This window comes from Protomyctophum bolini (genome assembly GCF_963924005.1).
Source record: "Protomyctophum bolini genome assembly, chromosome: 9".
NCBI lineage: Eukaryota > Metazoa > Chordata > Actinopteri > Myctophiformes > Myctophidae > Protomyctophum > Protomyctophum bolini.
In genome coordinates, this window is record NC_137870.1 from 39230598 (window position 1) to 39246819 (window position 16222).

Sequence of the window (16222 nt, forward strand, 5' to 3'; positions counted from 1 at the left end):
GGTACACCCCCCCCCCCCCCCCCCCCCCCCCCCCCCCCCCCGAACCTCAAATGACGTCACATTGTAAGCTCTACAGAGCCGAACAGAGTATGAATCGCGCCTTACAGTCCACAGAAACACCTCTATTCACACAGGGAAACCTTTTGGAGTTTTATGAGGAGACAGATTAGAGGTCCTTTCTATGAAAATGTGAACTATCACTACGATAGATGGATCCTACTCTACACTACTGATGTCATGAGATTTGTTGTTTAACTGTTGTTTTGTTTTGTTTGGGTATTCACCCACCTGAATACACTCATCAGTAAGAACTGGGTGACTGTGGTATGCAGACATAAATATGGATTTAACATCATGAACATATATATATATAATGTATTTGTATTTTCTTTTTCATAAAATATTAATGACAATAGAAAAGTGTTATGCCCTCTTATATACTACTACTATGAATCTTGTTGTGGGGGAGGTGGCTTGGAGTGGTCTTTGTGGATCTTCGTTGGAAATATGCTAGTGGTCCAAAGCTCAAAAAAGGTGCGAGAACCACTGTGTTTAATTTCAAGGACCCCCAGATTGGTATGCATCATTCAGGCCACACGGACCCCCATATAGCATAGCATTTGTACACTCAAATTTGTACCCCTACCAATGGTTCAATTTGTACGCTCTCTGAGTTACAGACCTGTAAGGTTTCATTTCGTTCCCATCAACAATCTCAGCTGAGGAACCCCCTGGAGCACCCCCTCAAGGACCCCTGGGGGTCCTCGGACCCCGCTGTGAAGTGGGGAGCCCACGGTTCTGGAAAGGACGTGAGAGACAACATCCATTATTCACAAGACGTTTCTGCAGCTGGTTGGTGGTTCTGTGTGTTCTCTCCTTCCTCCTCCTCCTCCTCCTCCTCCTCCTCCTCTGCTCCTCTGCTGAACTTGCGCCTGGCCAGCTTCTCTGGGTCATGTGACGCCATATCACTGAAGTCACGGAAGATGTCCTGGAACGTCTCGTCGTCCCCTGAAAAGCACACAACGCATACTGTAGGACTTGGACCCCTTTCATAGAGTTTGTAGAAAGTATGCCTTTCACTTGAATACATATATTCCCTTGTACAATCTGTTATCACACACCAAATCTGACACTGGGTGACCTCTGGTTGGAGGCCTTCAGTAAGTAGACAGTTGGATATAGAGCGCCTTACTATTCAATTGGATATAATGTATTATAATGTACGTAACCTAGATACCATACCCTGATTGAAAATGTTGTTTTACTTTTCTTTTAACACATTTCAGATGACTAAAATATGACTAAAACTAAATAGCATTTTATTCAAAATACTATGACTAAAACTAAATAAAAATGTACTGTCAAAATCAATACTAATTAGGCATGTAACGATATATCGTATATCGCGATATATCGATATTATATCCCGACGATATGTATCAATTTATTAAAAAAAAAAAAGTTTTATTTTTTTAGGGGGGGCTAGTGTGTGATAAGAAATGTCAGCTGTAATCATATTCACATGATTTTGGAGAGAAATGAGACAGTAGAGGCCTGGAGAGGGGAGCTGTATATGTGTCTGTGACTGTGCCCAGGTGATGGTCGTTATTGATGCTCATTAAAACATTAAGGAAGGCAATTATCTTTGAAATGTAGTTAAATAAAAATTGTGAAAAAAGCTTTGGGGGGAATGAAAATCGTATCGTGAACCTCATATCGTGATACGTATCGTGAGTTGAGTGTATCGTTACATGCCTAATACTAATGCATGTGTGCGTGATTGTGTGTGTGTGTGTGTGTGTGTGTGTGTGTGTGCGCGCGCGCACTCACCCATGGATCCAAACATGCCCTCAGAGTCTCTCATCTCCTCGTTCATACGAGCCATACGGAGTCTGACAGAACAGTGAAATTAACGTCAACACTAAACATACAACCATAGAAAACAGACTGAAGGGCTATCCTATTCTTCCTAATATTGCGTTATGGTATGTGTTGCTTTCCCCTGTTTCTCCGTTGCCTCTTGCATTTTTCAAATGCTTCCGTCATACAGTTTGGAGCAACGGAAGCTCTGATCATGAGCAAGTGATAAAGCGGAAGTGAAGCCTACACGCCACTACTGTTTAGTCTTCACAATTTTATCCTAATATAAATAGAAATCATCTAAGCATATGTAGCTGACTCCTTAGCAGAAATTGATATTGAAAAGTTCAATGTAAAGAATCATAAAAAATATATTTTTGTGAACGGAAATGCCAGCTTCCTTGCTCGGATTGTCGGGAGGCGTAGTTCCAGACTCTATATACTGGAGATTGTGGAATAGTTGTCTGGCTACGCGAGACTACCTGCTTTTATGGATTTGTCTTTTGTAAATATAGTACAAATATAATACAGTTGTTATACTGACAGGGTAACGATATCTGCATGGGCGGTTTCTACGGCGATGGCCAGGGGGTCGTGACCTCTCTCATCAGCTGCGTATTGATTGGCCCCTCTCTTCAGCAGCAGACACACCTGACTGGACACAGTAGCAACAACAATATGATTCTGGACATATGAGAGAGAGAGAGAGAGAGAGAGAATGTGTGTGTGTGTGTGTGTGTGTGTGTGTGTGTGTGTGTGTGTGTGTGTGTGTGTGTGTGTGTGTGACTGTGTGTGTGTGTGTGCGTGTGCACTGTGCATGTGTCCAGTAGTACCCAGTGTGTCCAGCGGTGGCAGCAGTGTGCAGAGCTCCCTGTCCTCTGTGGTCTCTGTGGTTGACGTTGGCTCCGTTCAGTAGCAGGAACTCACATGCCAGCAGAGAACCCTGTTCATACACATCACACACACACACACACACACACATGCCCATACTGTATAATATGGTATGTATTCACTAGAACCCTGTTTATACACACTTGAGTCCTTGACCATTCATGTATTCAATTCAGACAGACAGTCTTGTGCACTATATTAAGGCACCCGTGGCTGGAATTGAACAACGTACAACATTGGGGGTGATTATTCAAAGGTTAGTGGAAAAACACCCCCATTCAAGGGGATTTAAAATGAAGTAATTACGCAGTCAAAACAAGAAAATGACTCCGTCACAACTGCCAGGTGCAACGAGCTCTTGTAGCGCCCCGTTTTCGTTAGTTTCTGACGTTCTTTTGTTGGTTCACTCACTGTGTTTTGTCATGGCTTTCCTCTAGCTCCAGTTAGCTCATAACATTAGCTGCTGTTGCCACTCGCTCCGTGCTGCTGGCGTTCAGGGTATGGGTTTTTGTGCCATTCAGACTCCCATTGGCGTAGGAGGCAACCAATCACGACTAGGTCGCTAGTAAGGCCGCTAGGAGGAGGCAGCCAATCATGACTAGGCCGTGTTTAGAGTGGACTTTGCTGTCATCAGTAGTGGTGCGTGCAAATGTGGGCCAGTTGCTTCGCACCTGGCCAAAAAGGTTTGAGTGTTCATAGGGTGTATTATAACCATGTCCTCCTCACCCCCACAGCAGCAGCGATCAGCGCGGTACGTCCCTTCTCCTCCGTCAGACTGGAGTTGACCTCTGCACCCTGGGCCAGCATGGCCGCCATGGTGACCAGGTCTCCTAGCAACGCGGCACGGTACAGGCCGCGTGTTGCTTCCTCCCTCGCCGTCGCTGTCAGAATCACACGTGTACTGTACGTCAGTTGCATTGTATTAATATCCCGCCTCCTTCCCACTTCCTTTTAGTCTTCACAGTTGCACAAATGTATCCCAATATACAGTAAATAGAAATCATCTAAGCATAATATATAGCTTGCTGCTTAGCTGAAATGGAAATATAAAAATAACCATATTTTCGTGAACGGAAATGGCAGCTTCCTCACTCGGATTTCGGAAGGTGTAGTTCCAGACTCTATGTAGCATTCGGAGATTGCGAGACTAATCCTCAAGTAACAGTTTTTGTATTGTCCTGTACTTTTGTTTGAAACGTACACATTCTGCATAGTGTGAATTCTTTTTTTTCAATCAATTAAGCAGTCAGTCCATTCATCCTCCTATTGTGTGTACAGTGTTGGCTAGTGAGAAGCTCCTAGCAAGACATATACAGTGTGTACTTCATGAGTACACACATGAGTGCACTGACCACTTTTCCATTGCCTCTTATGAGCAGTGGGGTTCATGTGGTGCCGGCCCGTGCGCACATACTAGCAGACCTACAAGCTCGAGTGCCGCGCTATACGAGCTTGTAGATCTGATATTATTATCTGCGGGAGAGTCGTTTGATAAGGGGCCCATGTACATCAGGGGGTATTCAACTGGCCACGGGGCGCCCCTTTGTGGCCACTTGAAGACTTTCTTTTTATAGGGCTAATGAAAGTTACAGGTATGGTGTGTGCGATATGTGTGAGATTACTACTTAGTACTTACCACTAGAGGAGCGGTTTTGAACAAACCTCTTCTCCATATATTTCTCTTTGATCCATGTCTCTTTATCTGACCTAAATGAGAAAAAACAACATTACAAACATGAAAAAATCTCTTTTCTTTTCTTTTTTGGAACACATACCATCAATGTTTTGCCAGTTAGAAGGTCGCTTTATACTATATTGTATGGTCGTCATATACATACAATTTCCAAATGTATAGAGACTGACGGATAATAGTTTGACCTGGTGCTGTCTGCTCTGGGCTTGGCTCCGCCTTCCTCTGAACACCTGGCCTCATAGATGCTGTTGATCACGTCATTTCCCAGAACGCACAGCAGCTGAGCAGAGGGAGGCAACAACATCACCAGTAACTCAAATGAGTCGCAACAAACCCCATCATGCTCGAGGAACTTTGAGACATTTTCTCTCACAGTAAAGCACCAGGACAGTAGTAGAGAGAGGCGAATGTACTGTAGTACGTGTATTGTACGTTACCTTCAGCTGTTCAGTATCCCAGGAGTCCAGAGTGAGAGAACGAACTTTGGAAACGTGAACCCCAAGACTCCTACAACACAGAATAAGTGACAATCATCTGTATTGTCATTTGTCACATACGAAGTAAAAAGGTGGGCGAAATTAGTTTTTGTGCATAGTTCCCATCCTGTTATTTTTTCCAAGAAAACAAAGAAAGGGAAGAGGAGGGGGTGGGGGGGGGGATAGGAGATCAAGGCAAGAAATATAAATGTGAAGCTCGTTCCACACACACACACACACACACAGATGCTCCCGACAGTGGAGATAAGAAAAGAAACGCTAAAGAATAATATAAAGAAGAAAAAAAAACGTGACACATAACAAGACAGTCAGACAGGTATACCTGTGTACTCCAGAACAGTGTATCCACACTTTTCCTGGGCTGTGTGTGCTCCAGTTCCTGTTGATTTCATTGGATATCATTGGTCATCTGACCAGTTTCATTGGATCAAATCGACAGGAACTGGAGCACACACAGCCCAGGAAAAGTGTGGATACACATGGTGATTACTAGACAGACAGACAGGTACCTGTGTACTCCAGAACAGTGGATACACATGGTGATTCCCAGGTTGATGGAGGCCCAGCGAGGCTCCGCCTCCCCACAGTCACAGCAGCGCTGGTTGCCACGCCCCCCGAGAGCCATGCCCACGGCCGCCGCGCCCCGCTGAGGAGGGGAGGGGCTGTGCTGGGAGTCACAGCTACTTGATGACCGGGGGGAGCCTTTGGGCTGCGCGCGCATGCAAGCGACACACACACACACACACACACACACACACACACACACACACACACAGTACGGTAGAACAGGGGGGAAAATAAATCACTGTGTTAGGAAATGGAGCCTTTGTGAAATTATTTTTCATTCATAATCATATTTGATACAGCCCGTTTCTGGAGAATTTTTAATTCATTCTGCTGCAAAAGTCTTAAAACTACACTTGCGAGTCTGAAGTCAATGTCGCTGCTAAAATATGTCATGCTCATTATGTCAAGACAACAAGCGATGGGCTGTTGTGTGCTACGGGCAGCAGCCCGGAAATGTAGTCTTTGGGTTGTCTGGCTCGTTTACTCGTTTACTTAATACATAGATTTTGATAATTTCCCCAAAACATACACGAACCAGTTCAGCCCTACAGTATATACTAGGGTTTAATGCCGGGATCCCGGGATTACGGGCCTCCCGGGTATAGGGCACGCAAATTCCCGACCGAATTTTTCTTCGGGACCCGTCATCCCGGAGGTGTTGTTTTTTCTCGTTAGAAATTACACTAAAGGAGTTTTCACACATTGCACGTTCTTTCCCCAGCTGATCTATAGTGCTCAAATGTCCAATCTGAACCCTCCCATCATTTTCAAACATATTTGATGATATTTATATGGAATTATGGATCACACTCAAGGGCTGTAACGGGGAAGCCAGCGGGACCCAAAGTAAATGTTGGTGGCACGGGCGGTATTTAAATACCTGCGGGCGGACCGGGGCGGACACGGGAGGTCAAGATAAAATCAGCGGGACTCCGCAAATCCTGCATCCTCCCGCAATTAACCAGATACAGAGCTTATTATACACTTTAGCAAAATAATGAATGTCTGAGGAGAACGTATAATTTCCTGTCTGCGCTGGACAAGCACCGAGTCACTCTCTCCAGAACTGCATTGGACATCTTCAGCCAGGCACCTCCCAAAGCTGCTAGCCTGGCTAATAAGCCAGACCGAATCAGCCGCAAAAACAAAAGATTGACAAAGCTGCTGCACTTGTCAATCATTTAGCCTAATCAGTCTCTGTGAGAACTGAGAAGTGTGTTTTTACCATAGAGTATTAAAAGGAGGGTTTTACCGACGGAGCGAGGAGTTTCCTTTCCCCGTGATGGACATTGTCACTTCTAAACCCCTTTTGGTTTTTGCCTGCATACATGTGTGCGTCACTCAGCAGTCAGAAATAACGTGAAACGGAACACAAACAAAGATGAGTATAGGCTACAATTTGTTTTATATAGTAACCACCAGCACGCAGCCCCTCTCTCTCTCTCTCTCTAATAATCACTATCAGCAGTGTGCTGTGCTGCGCACTGGCCGTGCTGGCTATTTTAACACCCAATCGGACTTTTCATAAAATACAAAGCGGGATGATCACATTCTCTGCAGTGGAGAAGGGGACCCAGGCCCAGCAGCACTGCTCAAAGGGTGAAAGAAAGACCTATAGCTAAATGTGAAAGAAAGACGTGAGGTTGTTTATTCCCCCCCACCCCCCCGTGCTTCGACAGTCACATTAGCGCAAACTCCTTAAGTATCACGTTTTCTGAATAGCGTAGTAGGCCTATAACATTATTTTATTGCAGGCTATATGTTCATATTTCGTTCAAATAAAACGTTTTCAACCAAAGAATATCAATTCTATTGAACATATGAAGTATCTATACATATAAATGCATTTTGGTGGGCACTTTTTTTTTCTTCTCTTTTGTTTTTTTTCTGACGGGAATTCCCGCGGGAGCCCGGGAAAAGGTCCGCAAATTCCCGGGAATTAAAATGAGCCAAATCCGGGAAAATATTAAACCCTAGTATATACATGTCACCCATTTGAAAATAGCCGATCTACAAGCTGACAATGCGTCGCGATGTGACGCATTTTGAGCTTGTAGATCGAAAACGTGTTAAATGGAACATTCTGCATAATGAGTACTTTCTATTTTTGCACTTAAGTACATTTTGATGCCAATACCCAATACCTTTGTACATTTGACTTGTAACAGAGTATTTCGATATTTTTCCACCACGGACGTGATAATGTATGATACATGCTATATCTACTGGTATACAGTACCTGTGCTGGGGGCGTGTCTGTGGTCTTCCTGTACGCCAGATCTATGCTGCCCTGCATCGTGCTGACCCAGCACTGTCTCAACTCCTCTGAATCTGCCTGCAAAACACAACCCCTGCACGCGCGCGCGCGCACACACACACACACACACACACACACACACACACACACACACACACACACACACACACACACACACACACACACACACACACACACACACACACACACACACACACACACACACACACACACACACACACACACACACGAAAATCAAATACTTTATTTATATAGGGACATGCACTGTGGAGTTCGGCTGAAAATTATCATCAAAATCCAACATTTGTATTCATAATTTGCTGGGCTTCGGCAGGTCAATAAGAACGTCATAATGCAATTGCGGAGAAAACGAATAGACAGCCCCTTGACTACATTTGTCTGGGCAGTGCTTGTACCTCCGAGTATTTTCCAGACTATAGCTGACCATCACGGCATAGACAGTACGTTCAGAACTCTGAGCAGAGCCGCGCCGCAGCAAGTATCAAATTAATTAGTCCTCATCTTTGTTCAATTCGACAAGGCCTGCAGGAGCTGAAGCTGTAAAAAGTTTAGACATGGTCTGGAGAATTATGCTGTGCAGTACGACGAGAGTCTTACTTCTGTACGGACAGCAGCTGGAAGCAGAATCTGCGGTCGATGGAGTCCTGAGGTTTGACGGCACACAGCCTGAGGTCCTCAAACAACACCATGCTGTCCTCCTAAAACATGCAGCACAACTCATTTAAACCACTTTAAAACAGTCTTGACCCGTTGCAGGTCGCTGCAGTTTGGGGATTCTGTTGCAAGTGAAGTGGTTGCAGTCGCAACTGGCATTTACACCTGACACTATGTCCTTGTAGATCTGCTATTTTCTTTCACAGCAAATGTTTTTAACATATTTTCAGATGGGGGTCGGCAGGCCGAATACAGGTAATGTTTGGGGTCCTTGACATGAAATAGTTTGAGCACCACTGATTATAGAAATGAGAAACATAGGTTTTTCAGAAAACTGTCGTGATTTAGAAGACATTTTGTAGAATTTGGTCTCAGGTGACGTCTTAATGGGTTAAAACAGTCTTAACCTGTTGAAGGTCAGTGCAGTTTGGGGACTACAACAGATTGAAAACATGACAGGCTAGTAAGCAACACAGCTGCAGCTAATCAAATGAATAGTGGGTGTCTTAGATTTACAGTAGTGTGCCAATGTGCAAGCATAGACATAGACAGCATCGACACGTAAATCTAAACACCCAATTTATTAATTTATTGATTTGATGCAGCTGTGTTGCTTACAGCACAGTGTACCGGAAAGGTCAGTCTTATGCAACCAGCCATGTTTTAACCTTTTACCCTGCTGTAGCACTGAATCTGAACTGGAAAACAAACTACAAAATCAGCCTAGGGTTTCATCCCCCTTTTAAGTGGTTAATAATATTATTTAATAATATGAATAGTACCTTGTGTGACTTCCTATACATTAGTTGGTTGTCTCTGATGGAAAACCAGCATCTGTAGAGAAATAATAGTTTTTCACATATTACATCTACCTGTGAGCTCCCCCTTCGCTGTAGCTGCACAACAGCTGCAGACCAGGTTAAATTTAGCACAGGCTGTCAAAAAGCCTGCTGATTATCGACACACATATAGATAAACAGACCGACAGGTGTCTCTACCTCTTCCAGGTTTTAGTTTTCCGTCTAGAGCGTTTGAACAGATAACCCTGGATGGTGTCATCAGACCCAGGGCATGGACCAACCACAGGCTCACCTGATGCATCCTGAAAACACACACACACACACACACACACACACACACACACACACACACACACACACACACACACACACACACACACACACACAGAGTTGCATGGTGACCCTTTGGTGGTGTTCAGGGCTTTATGGTGGTCCCTGGCATATCTCTTCAAATGGGGGTCCGTGGGCTACAGGATAATTGTGTTGTACTTACTCTCTGTTGTACCAGCAGATGTTCGTTCTCCAACTCTTTTCTCTTAGCTGCACACTCCACTGACAGCCGAGCCAACTGCCACACAACATTAGCACTTAATGTTAATAACACACACACACGCAATACAGTAGAACAAAATATCTAATACTTCTCTCTCTCTCTCTCACTCACACACACACACACACACACACACACACACACACACACACACACACACACACACACACACACACACACACACACACGCAGCTTTTTCTGTGGATTTTATCAATTTTGACGGTTTTAAACTGTTGCACTCTATACTTCAAGGTCAATACAATTATGTTGAATTCAACACAACAGATTAGAACACTGGTAATACGTGTCCAGTGTTGCCATGGTTACCTGTGACGCCATGGTTTTCATGTTAGGTTGCATATCTCTGAGGAGATCGAATCCCTGATGGAAGAATGTGTACTGGGCATGGAAGTACGAAAACACCTAACAAACAACACAAGCATTAGATACACACACACACACACTATACTGGGCATGGAACTATGGAAACAACAACATAAATGCAACCCTTATAATACACTCACTGTACATTTATAAAAATAGTAACATTATAAGCTCACAGAGTTTAAGACGTCAACCTTCTGCTGTGTCTTGAAGTTATTCAGCTGAGGGAGTCAGAGGAAAGACGTATTATGATTATCTATGTGCACATACAGTATGACATCACATACAGTATGACATCAAGTATGTCAAAACCCTAGAATAGAACGGAGCAGAATACGCTCCGTCTGTACATAACTGTAGTGTAGTCCAGGGGTTCTCAACCTGAGGGTCGCTACCCCTCTGGGGGTCAGCCAAAAACATTGACAACCCCTGATGTAGTCCCAGAGGTGTCCAGATGGTGGCATCTCAAGCTGTTTCCTGTTCCGGTTCAGTTTTCTGAACCCAAAAGTTCACCTGATTGTCTCGGCAGAAGCTTTAAACGAGAAACACAACGGTATGGAACCTTCACATGTGTTTTCTGTTCAAATCTGCGGCTGATACAATCAAATGAAGCTAAAGGGAAATGAGCCAGAGCAGGAAAAACAGGTATGCCACCTGCCCACCTTGTGAAAACCTGCGACTACAGTTACTGTATATACAGACCATAATATTGTCTCTGTCGGGTGGAAACCTCATATGTCCAAAACTTCAAATACAAACATAGCAAAAAGTAGCAGAACAGAACAGAATAGAACAGAACCTGCAGACAGTAGTCCAGTCCAAAGTGTTGGTAACATTTGCGCGTCGCTAGCAGCAGGTGACTGGCTCGCTCCGCCTCGGGCGCCTTGTGACGAGGAGCCTGAGCGTTCTTCACCGCCGCGGACTCCAGATCAGCTCCGATGCGAACAAACTCTCTACGGGTCTCCGACAGCTGCGGCAGGAACCTGACACGTGAACAACAAACCTTACTTAGCAGCATCGATCACCGTCACCTAGTATCTGGCTATCAATGAGGTCAAAAACAAAAGGATCTTTTCTCTGAGACAGTGGGGACCGGACGGGGAACCCCCAGCCAGCATCCTTGGGTAGGGGGGTTCCTAGCTCTGTTCCATAGCTCTAATGCGTGCATAGCTCTAATGCGTGGAAAGTAGTCTTTCTATTGACACAACCCGCCTTTGTTTTGGTGAGTAGCAAAAACGTTCTTTTTATTTACACTAAAGAGTAGAGGCTGGTCTGCATTCATGCGAGCGGCGGAAGTTGATAGTAACATAGCTCTAATGCGTGCATTAGAGCTATGTTACTATCAACTTCCGCCGTGTGTAAATAAAAAGAACGTTTTTGCTACTCACCAAAACAAAGGCGGGTTGTGTCAATAGAAAGACTACTTTCCTTAGTGGAAGCACTCTGAGCCCCCCACCACACGTATAAACTGTACTTTTTGGGCAAAAAGGGATTTTGTTTCCACCGGAAAAAAAACATTTTTAGTTACTCTGCTGCGCCCTCTACTGATATTGCCCAGAGAACTGCCTCATAGAGGATATTTTTCCTCCGGTGAAAAAAAATCCCTTTTTGGCCAAAAAGTTCCGTTTATACGTGTGGTGGGGGGCTCAGAGTGCTTCCACTAAGGAAAGTAGTCTTTCTATTGACACAACCCACCTTTGTTTTGGTGAGTAGCAAAAGCATTCTTTTTATTTACGCCAAAGAGGAGAGGCTGGTCTGATTTCGATTTGAGATTTAAAATTGGAAGTCCCATAGCCTTGTACTGCGCAGGGCAGAATCGTAGAAGCAGTAGATGGATATGGATCAGAGCTAGGGGGTTCCAGAGGTCAGCGTCTGTTTAACGACTTTGATCTATGTAGGCTATTTGAAAATAGCAGATCTACAAGCTTTCTTTCTTTTTTCCCAACGTATGGAATATTTCTGAAATATTTCAACAACACAAATCCTGTCGTCTGATACAAAACATTTGCAGATGGGGTCCACGGCCAATTCATTGGTTTGGGAGTCCTGGAGAACCACTGAGCTAAGTCTTTCAGTGCATGCGTTCGTACTTACTGAGAGAACAGGTTGGTGAGCTGGTGTTTGATGGCTCGCTGTGCTTGATCAAACAGCATCTGGAACAGAAACAACACAAAGCACTGGAATATTAATACCACTATTAATAGAATTCCCCTTTCTTTTATACAAAATACAAAATGACTACTGTATCCTTTTTTTATCAGGGCTAGTATGGTAAACTGTAATGGTTTAATATGACTAATAATATCCATATTATAGATACTGCTACTATAGTCACATAAATGTTGTTTTACTGCTTCAAATCATAATGACTAAGATTAGCCATATTATTTCTAGTACTAGTAATTCTAATCACAACTACTGCAAATAGTAATAAATAATTATGATCATTATTAATATTTTAAGGGTAAACTCACAGTGTGGAAGTTGACCATCTCCTGAAGAGCCTGACTGAATTGGTTCAAACATGTCTGAAAACACACACACACACTTTATAGTCAACAATACTGTCTCACTGTCCGACTGTCTCCCTGTACATCTGTCTCACTGACCCGCTCCGGGGACAGTGACAGGTGGGGAGTTTGACTGGGGCGGTACACCTGTCAAATGGTAATGCCCGTTGTCGGGCGGGCTCAGGGAGGACAGAAACCTCCCGTGGAGCAGAAGGGCAAAAGCCTGCTAACTTTCAGTAGTGAGTAGTACAGAGTCTACAGACCATGAAAGTGCGGCCTCACGATCCTTCTGTCTTTTTGGGTTTTAATGCGGGAGGTGTCAGAAACGTTACCACAGGGATTTGGGAAATAGGAACATATTCTGGTTAGGATTATTATAGGCAAAAGGTTAAGGGCAGTCTTCCGACCACCGAACTTTTCGTCGGAAAGATCAGACTTAAATTTTTTCTCCGAAGTAGAGTTCGGAGAGTCACAACATCTGGGAGTGCAGCTTTCAGAACAAAAATTCGGAGGAATGCGTTTCAGAAGTGACGTCATGTTGTAGTTGTACCGGAGCTTTCCGACGAAAAGTTCGATGGTCGGAGACAGTATGGACTGCCCTTCAGGATGAGAAATAAGCCCGGTTTATACTTAATCGTGCACTGGTGTTGTGGGAACACAAATAGCAGATTCACTCACTGTCCTCCAGGTGAGACAGACAACCCAGTGTGTTATATTGTAACACCAGTCGTGTGACAGACGTTATTCCATCATAATAATATATAGATATTAAGATGCTATTCAACAGCTGTACTGTGTCGCTCAGTTGAAAACTTACCATTATGACACTGTCTTTCCTGTGATTGGTGGAGAGCTCTGCCAGGCTGGCCAGGAACAGCTCATTGGCTGCGTTGTACGCTTGCCCCGCCTCCACCATTTTACCACAATGTGACATCACCTGGGAAAGCCATGCCATGACAGACACACATTTTTTAAACGTACACAGTCGACAAAAACACACACTAAACGGTAAACACACACCTCCTCAACCACACACACACACACACACACACACACACACACACACACACACACACTGTAACACACAGCTCAGCAGTAGTCGTGGCAGTACAGTACAGTAATTATAGCTGAGTCCAGGGTGGAACACTCTCCTCATACGACATACTGTATATTTAACCATGTATTACAACAAGTGGAATACAGTTCTACTTGGCAGTGACGGCTGTGCTAGACTGGGAGACCTCTGTTACTGAACAATAAACTTATAATAATACTGGTATATCTGTATCACTTATCCAACCTTTATAGTAAAAAGCAAGCTGTACATACCTTTTCCACCTGGCCTTCTAATTGAGTGACATCAGTTTCACACTGCTCCAGACTCAACCTGAACCACAGTCACACACACACACACACACACACACACACACGAAAACATGTCAACGTGTTAATTGTTGGTAAATAAATGGAGTTATGGAGCGTCAAAAATCCAATGTCAAAGCACCACCCCCTTGAGCAAAGCTTTCATCAATGTGTGTGTGTGTGTGTGTGTGTGTGTGTGTGTGTGTGTGTGTGTGTGTGTGTGTGTGTGTGTGTTATTAATATTAAGTGTTAATGTTGTGTGGCAATTGCTGGCTCAGCTGTCAGTGGAGTGTGAAGTTAAGAGAAAAGAGTTGGAGAACGAACATCTGCTGGTACAACAGAGAGTAAGTACTCACCTGAACACAGGGGAGTCTTTGACACACTCTTCAAAGTCCAGCAGGGTCTCCATCGTGTAAAGGTATGTTTTCAAACTGTCTTCAGTGACAGATAATAACGATGATCAATATGACTGATTGAAATCTCCACACATCTTCCTCCGACTGCAGCCAAAACGACGCTTTCCAATGAATATTTACAATGCAGAACTTCAGTGGAAAGATCGTATCATAACGGGAAACCAGATGAATTGTCTTTTTTCCCCAAACAAACGTGCTGTATGTATAATTTACAAATGCAAAGTTTAACGCGGAGTTGCATGCAAGTCTATGTATCACTCAAGTCCAACACAGGACAGTTTACAAACAAACATCACAAAGTACAGTATTGTACATTACATTATTATATTTACATGTACTACTGGGGTTAACAGCTGTTCATAGCCTATGCTTCGCTGCTGCTCGCTAAATGAATGCCTGTTCCTGTAAACATCCGGTAACCGGGTTCATATCCTTCATCTATCTAGTCTCGCGTCTATGGTCTCGCGTAGCCAGACAACTATTCCGTCAAGTCGATTTCAAAAGATAAATAGGACTTCCGCGTGTGGAGTCTGTGGACTACAAAATAAACTATTATACGTCCATTCATTGCATTCTGTTCCGTTAGTTTTGTGTTTAATTATTATTGTATATGGTGATATGGTCAACAAGTAATAGTCTTAAAGGACCACTTCACCACTTTTCAACCTATCTTCATATATAATAATCATGATAAAATGGCATATTGATTGATTGATTGATTGATTGATTGTTTATTTATTTTCGTGTCATGCACACCTTGTGCCCAACCCTCATGGGTTTATAAGACACCATTTCACATTTGCAATTACAGCATGTTTTACAATACATAATTTATGCATTTTATAGCATGTTTACATTACACAATTCATTATATTACACCTCAGATGTATACAGAGTACTCTGTCTTCTTTCCCAAGCTTGACAAATAAAATCTGCTACAACGAAAGTCCCTTTGACAAAACATATCTCCATTTTTACATAGTCATTTAAATCTAGGAAATCCCCACATATAGAAGACATCTTATTAATCAAAATATCCCTTAAGTCATCGTACTTAGAGCAGTAAAACAGAAAGTGAACTTCGTTTTCAATTTCATCTAGATCACAGAACAGACAATATCTCTCATCTTCAGGGGTGGCATTAAACCTGCCAGTCTCCAGTGCTAATGGTAATGTTCCTGACCTTATTTGAGCACAAAGAGAACGTTGCCTTTTGTTTAAATTATACTTCACATAAGGTTCTACAGTGTATATGTCCTTTATAAGGCATAATGTTTTCGATCAGTCTGCGTCTCATAGGGCTGTGGCAGTTCACAAACGCGTCCACCACTGTGACATCATCGATGGGGAATCTAAGCTAATAGAAACTGCAGGCTTTCTAGTCCTGAAAAGTTGCAATGCGAAAAAGGAAGCCATCGTTCTCAAGATAATTCAAATCTAAAAATCTTTAAAAAAAAATCGTGTTTAAAAATAATCTGCCTAACGATATGTCACTGACTCACTGCATGGTGGACGGGTTTCTGAACTGACCACCGTGGGCCTCAGGTTAAATGCCAAGAAAAATCACCTATCCTATCTCACCGGATCATCCACCTCTGACAACAACAGGAGGAACTGTGGTGTGCAGAAGGAAGTCAAGGACTTCAAGTACCTGGGCTCATGGGTCAACTCAACCGAGCGAATGTTAGTGAAGCACTGAAGCCAACCCTGCAGAAGTCTCTAGATGGGTGCTACACCAG

The 16222-nt window shown here is 43.5% G+C and overlaps 1 protein-coding gene across 1 annotated transcript; it reads right to left on the reverse strand.

Moving 5' to 3' along the window:
- Positions 1-56: 56 nt before the first annotated feature.
- On the reverse strand, positions 57-14865 carry LOC308321000 (arf-GAP with coiled-coil, ANK repeat and PH domain-containing protein 2). The gene is made up of 22 exons (XM_080771766.1): positions 14424-14865; positions 14035-14092; positions 13523-13642; positions 12670-12723; positions 12290-12348; positions 10995-11178; positions 10372-10416; positions 10139-10234; positions 9755-9829; positions 9460-9563; positions 9244-9295; positions 8405-8505; positions 7748-7859; positions 5451-5650; positions 4882-4951; positions 4630-4724; positions 4388-4458; positions 3478-3632; positions 2694-2803; positions 2405-2515; positions 1831-1892; positions 57-1008 (listed from the first exon to the last, which is right to left on the reverse strand). The coding sequence occupies exons 1-22, from the start codon at positions 14474-14476 to the stop codon at positions 827-829; spliced, it is 2169 nt and encodes a 722-aa protein (XP_080627892.1). The 5' UTR covers positions 14477-14865; the 3' UTR covers positions 57-826.
- Between the last annotated feature and the right edge of the window lie 1357 nt (positions 14866-16222).

What these genes read in the sequence shown, in the direction of transcription:
- LOC308321000 (XM_080771766.1), bottom strand. Translation starts at nt 14,476, where the DNA reads ATGGAGACCCTGCTGGACTTTGAAGAGTGTGTCAAAGACTCCCCTGTG. An exon ending in CAGCTGCTGTCCGTACAGAA is followed by an intron (nt 7,860 to 8,404) that starts GTAAGACTCTCG and finishes GCGCGCGTGCAG; the next exon opens with GGGTTGTGTTTTGCAGGCAG. An exon ending in GGGCATGTTTGGATCCATGG is followed by an intron (nt 1,009 to 1,830) that starts GTGAGTGCGCGC and finishes TGTGCTTTTCAG; the next exon opens with GGGACGACGAGACGTTCCAG.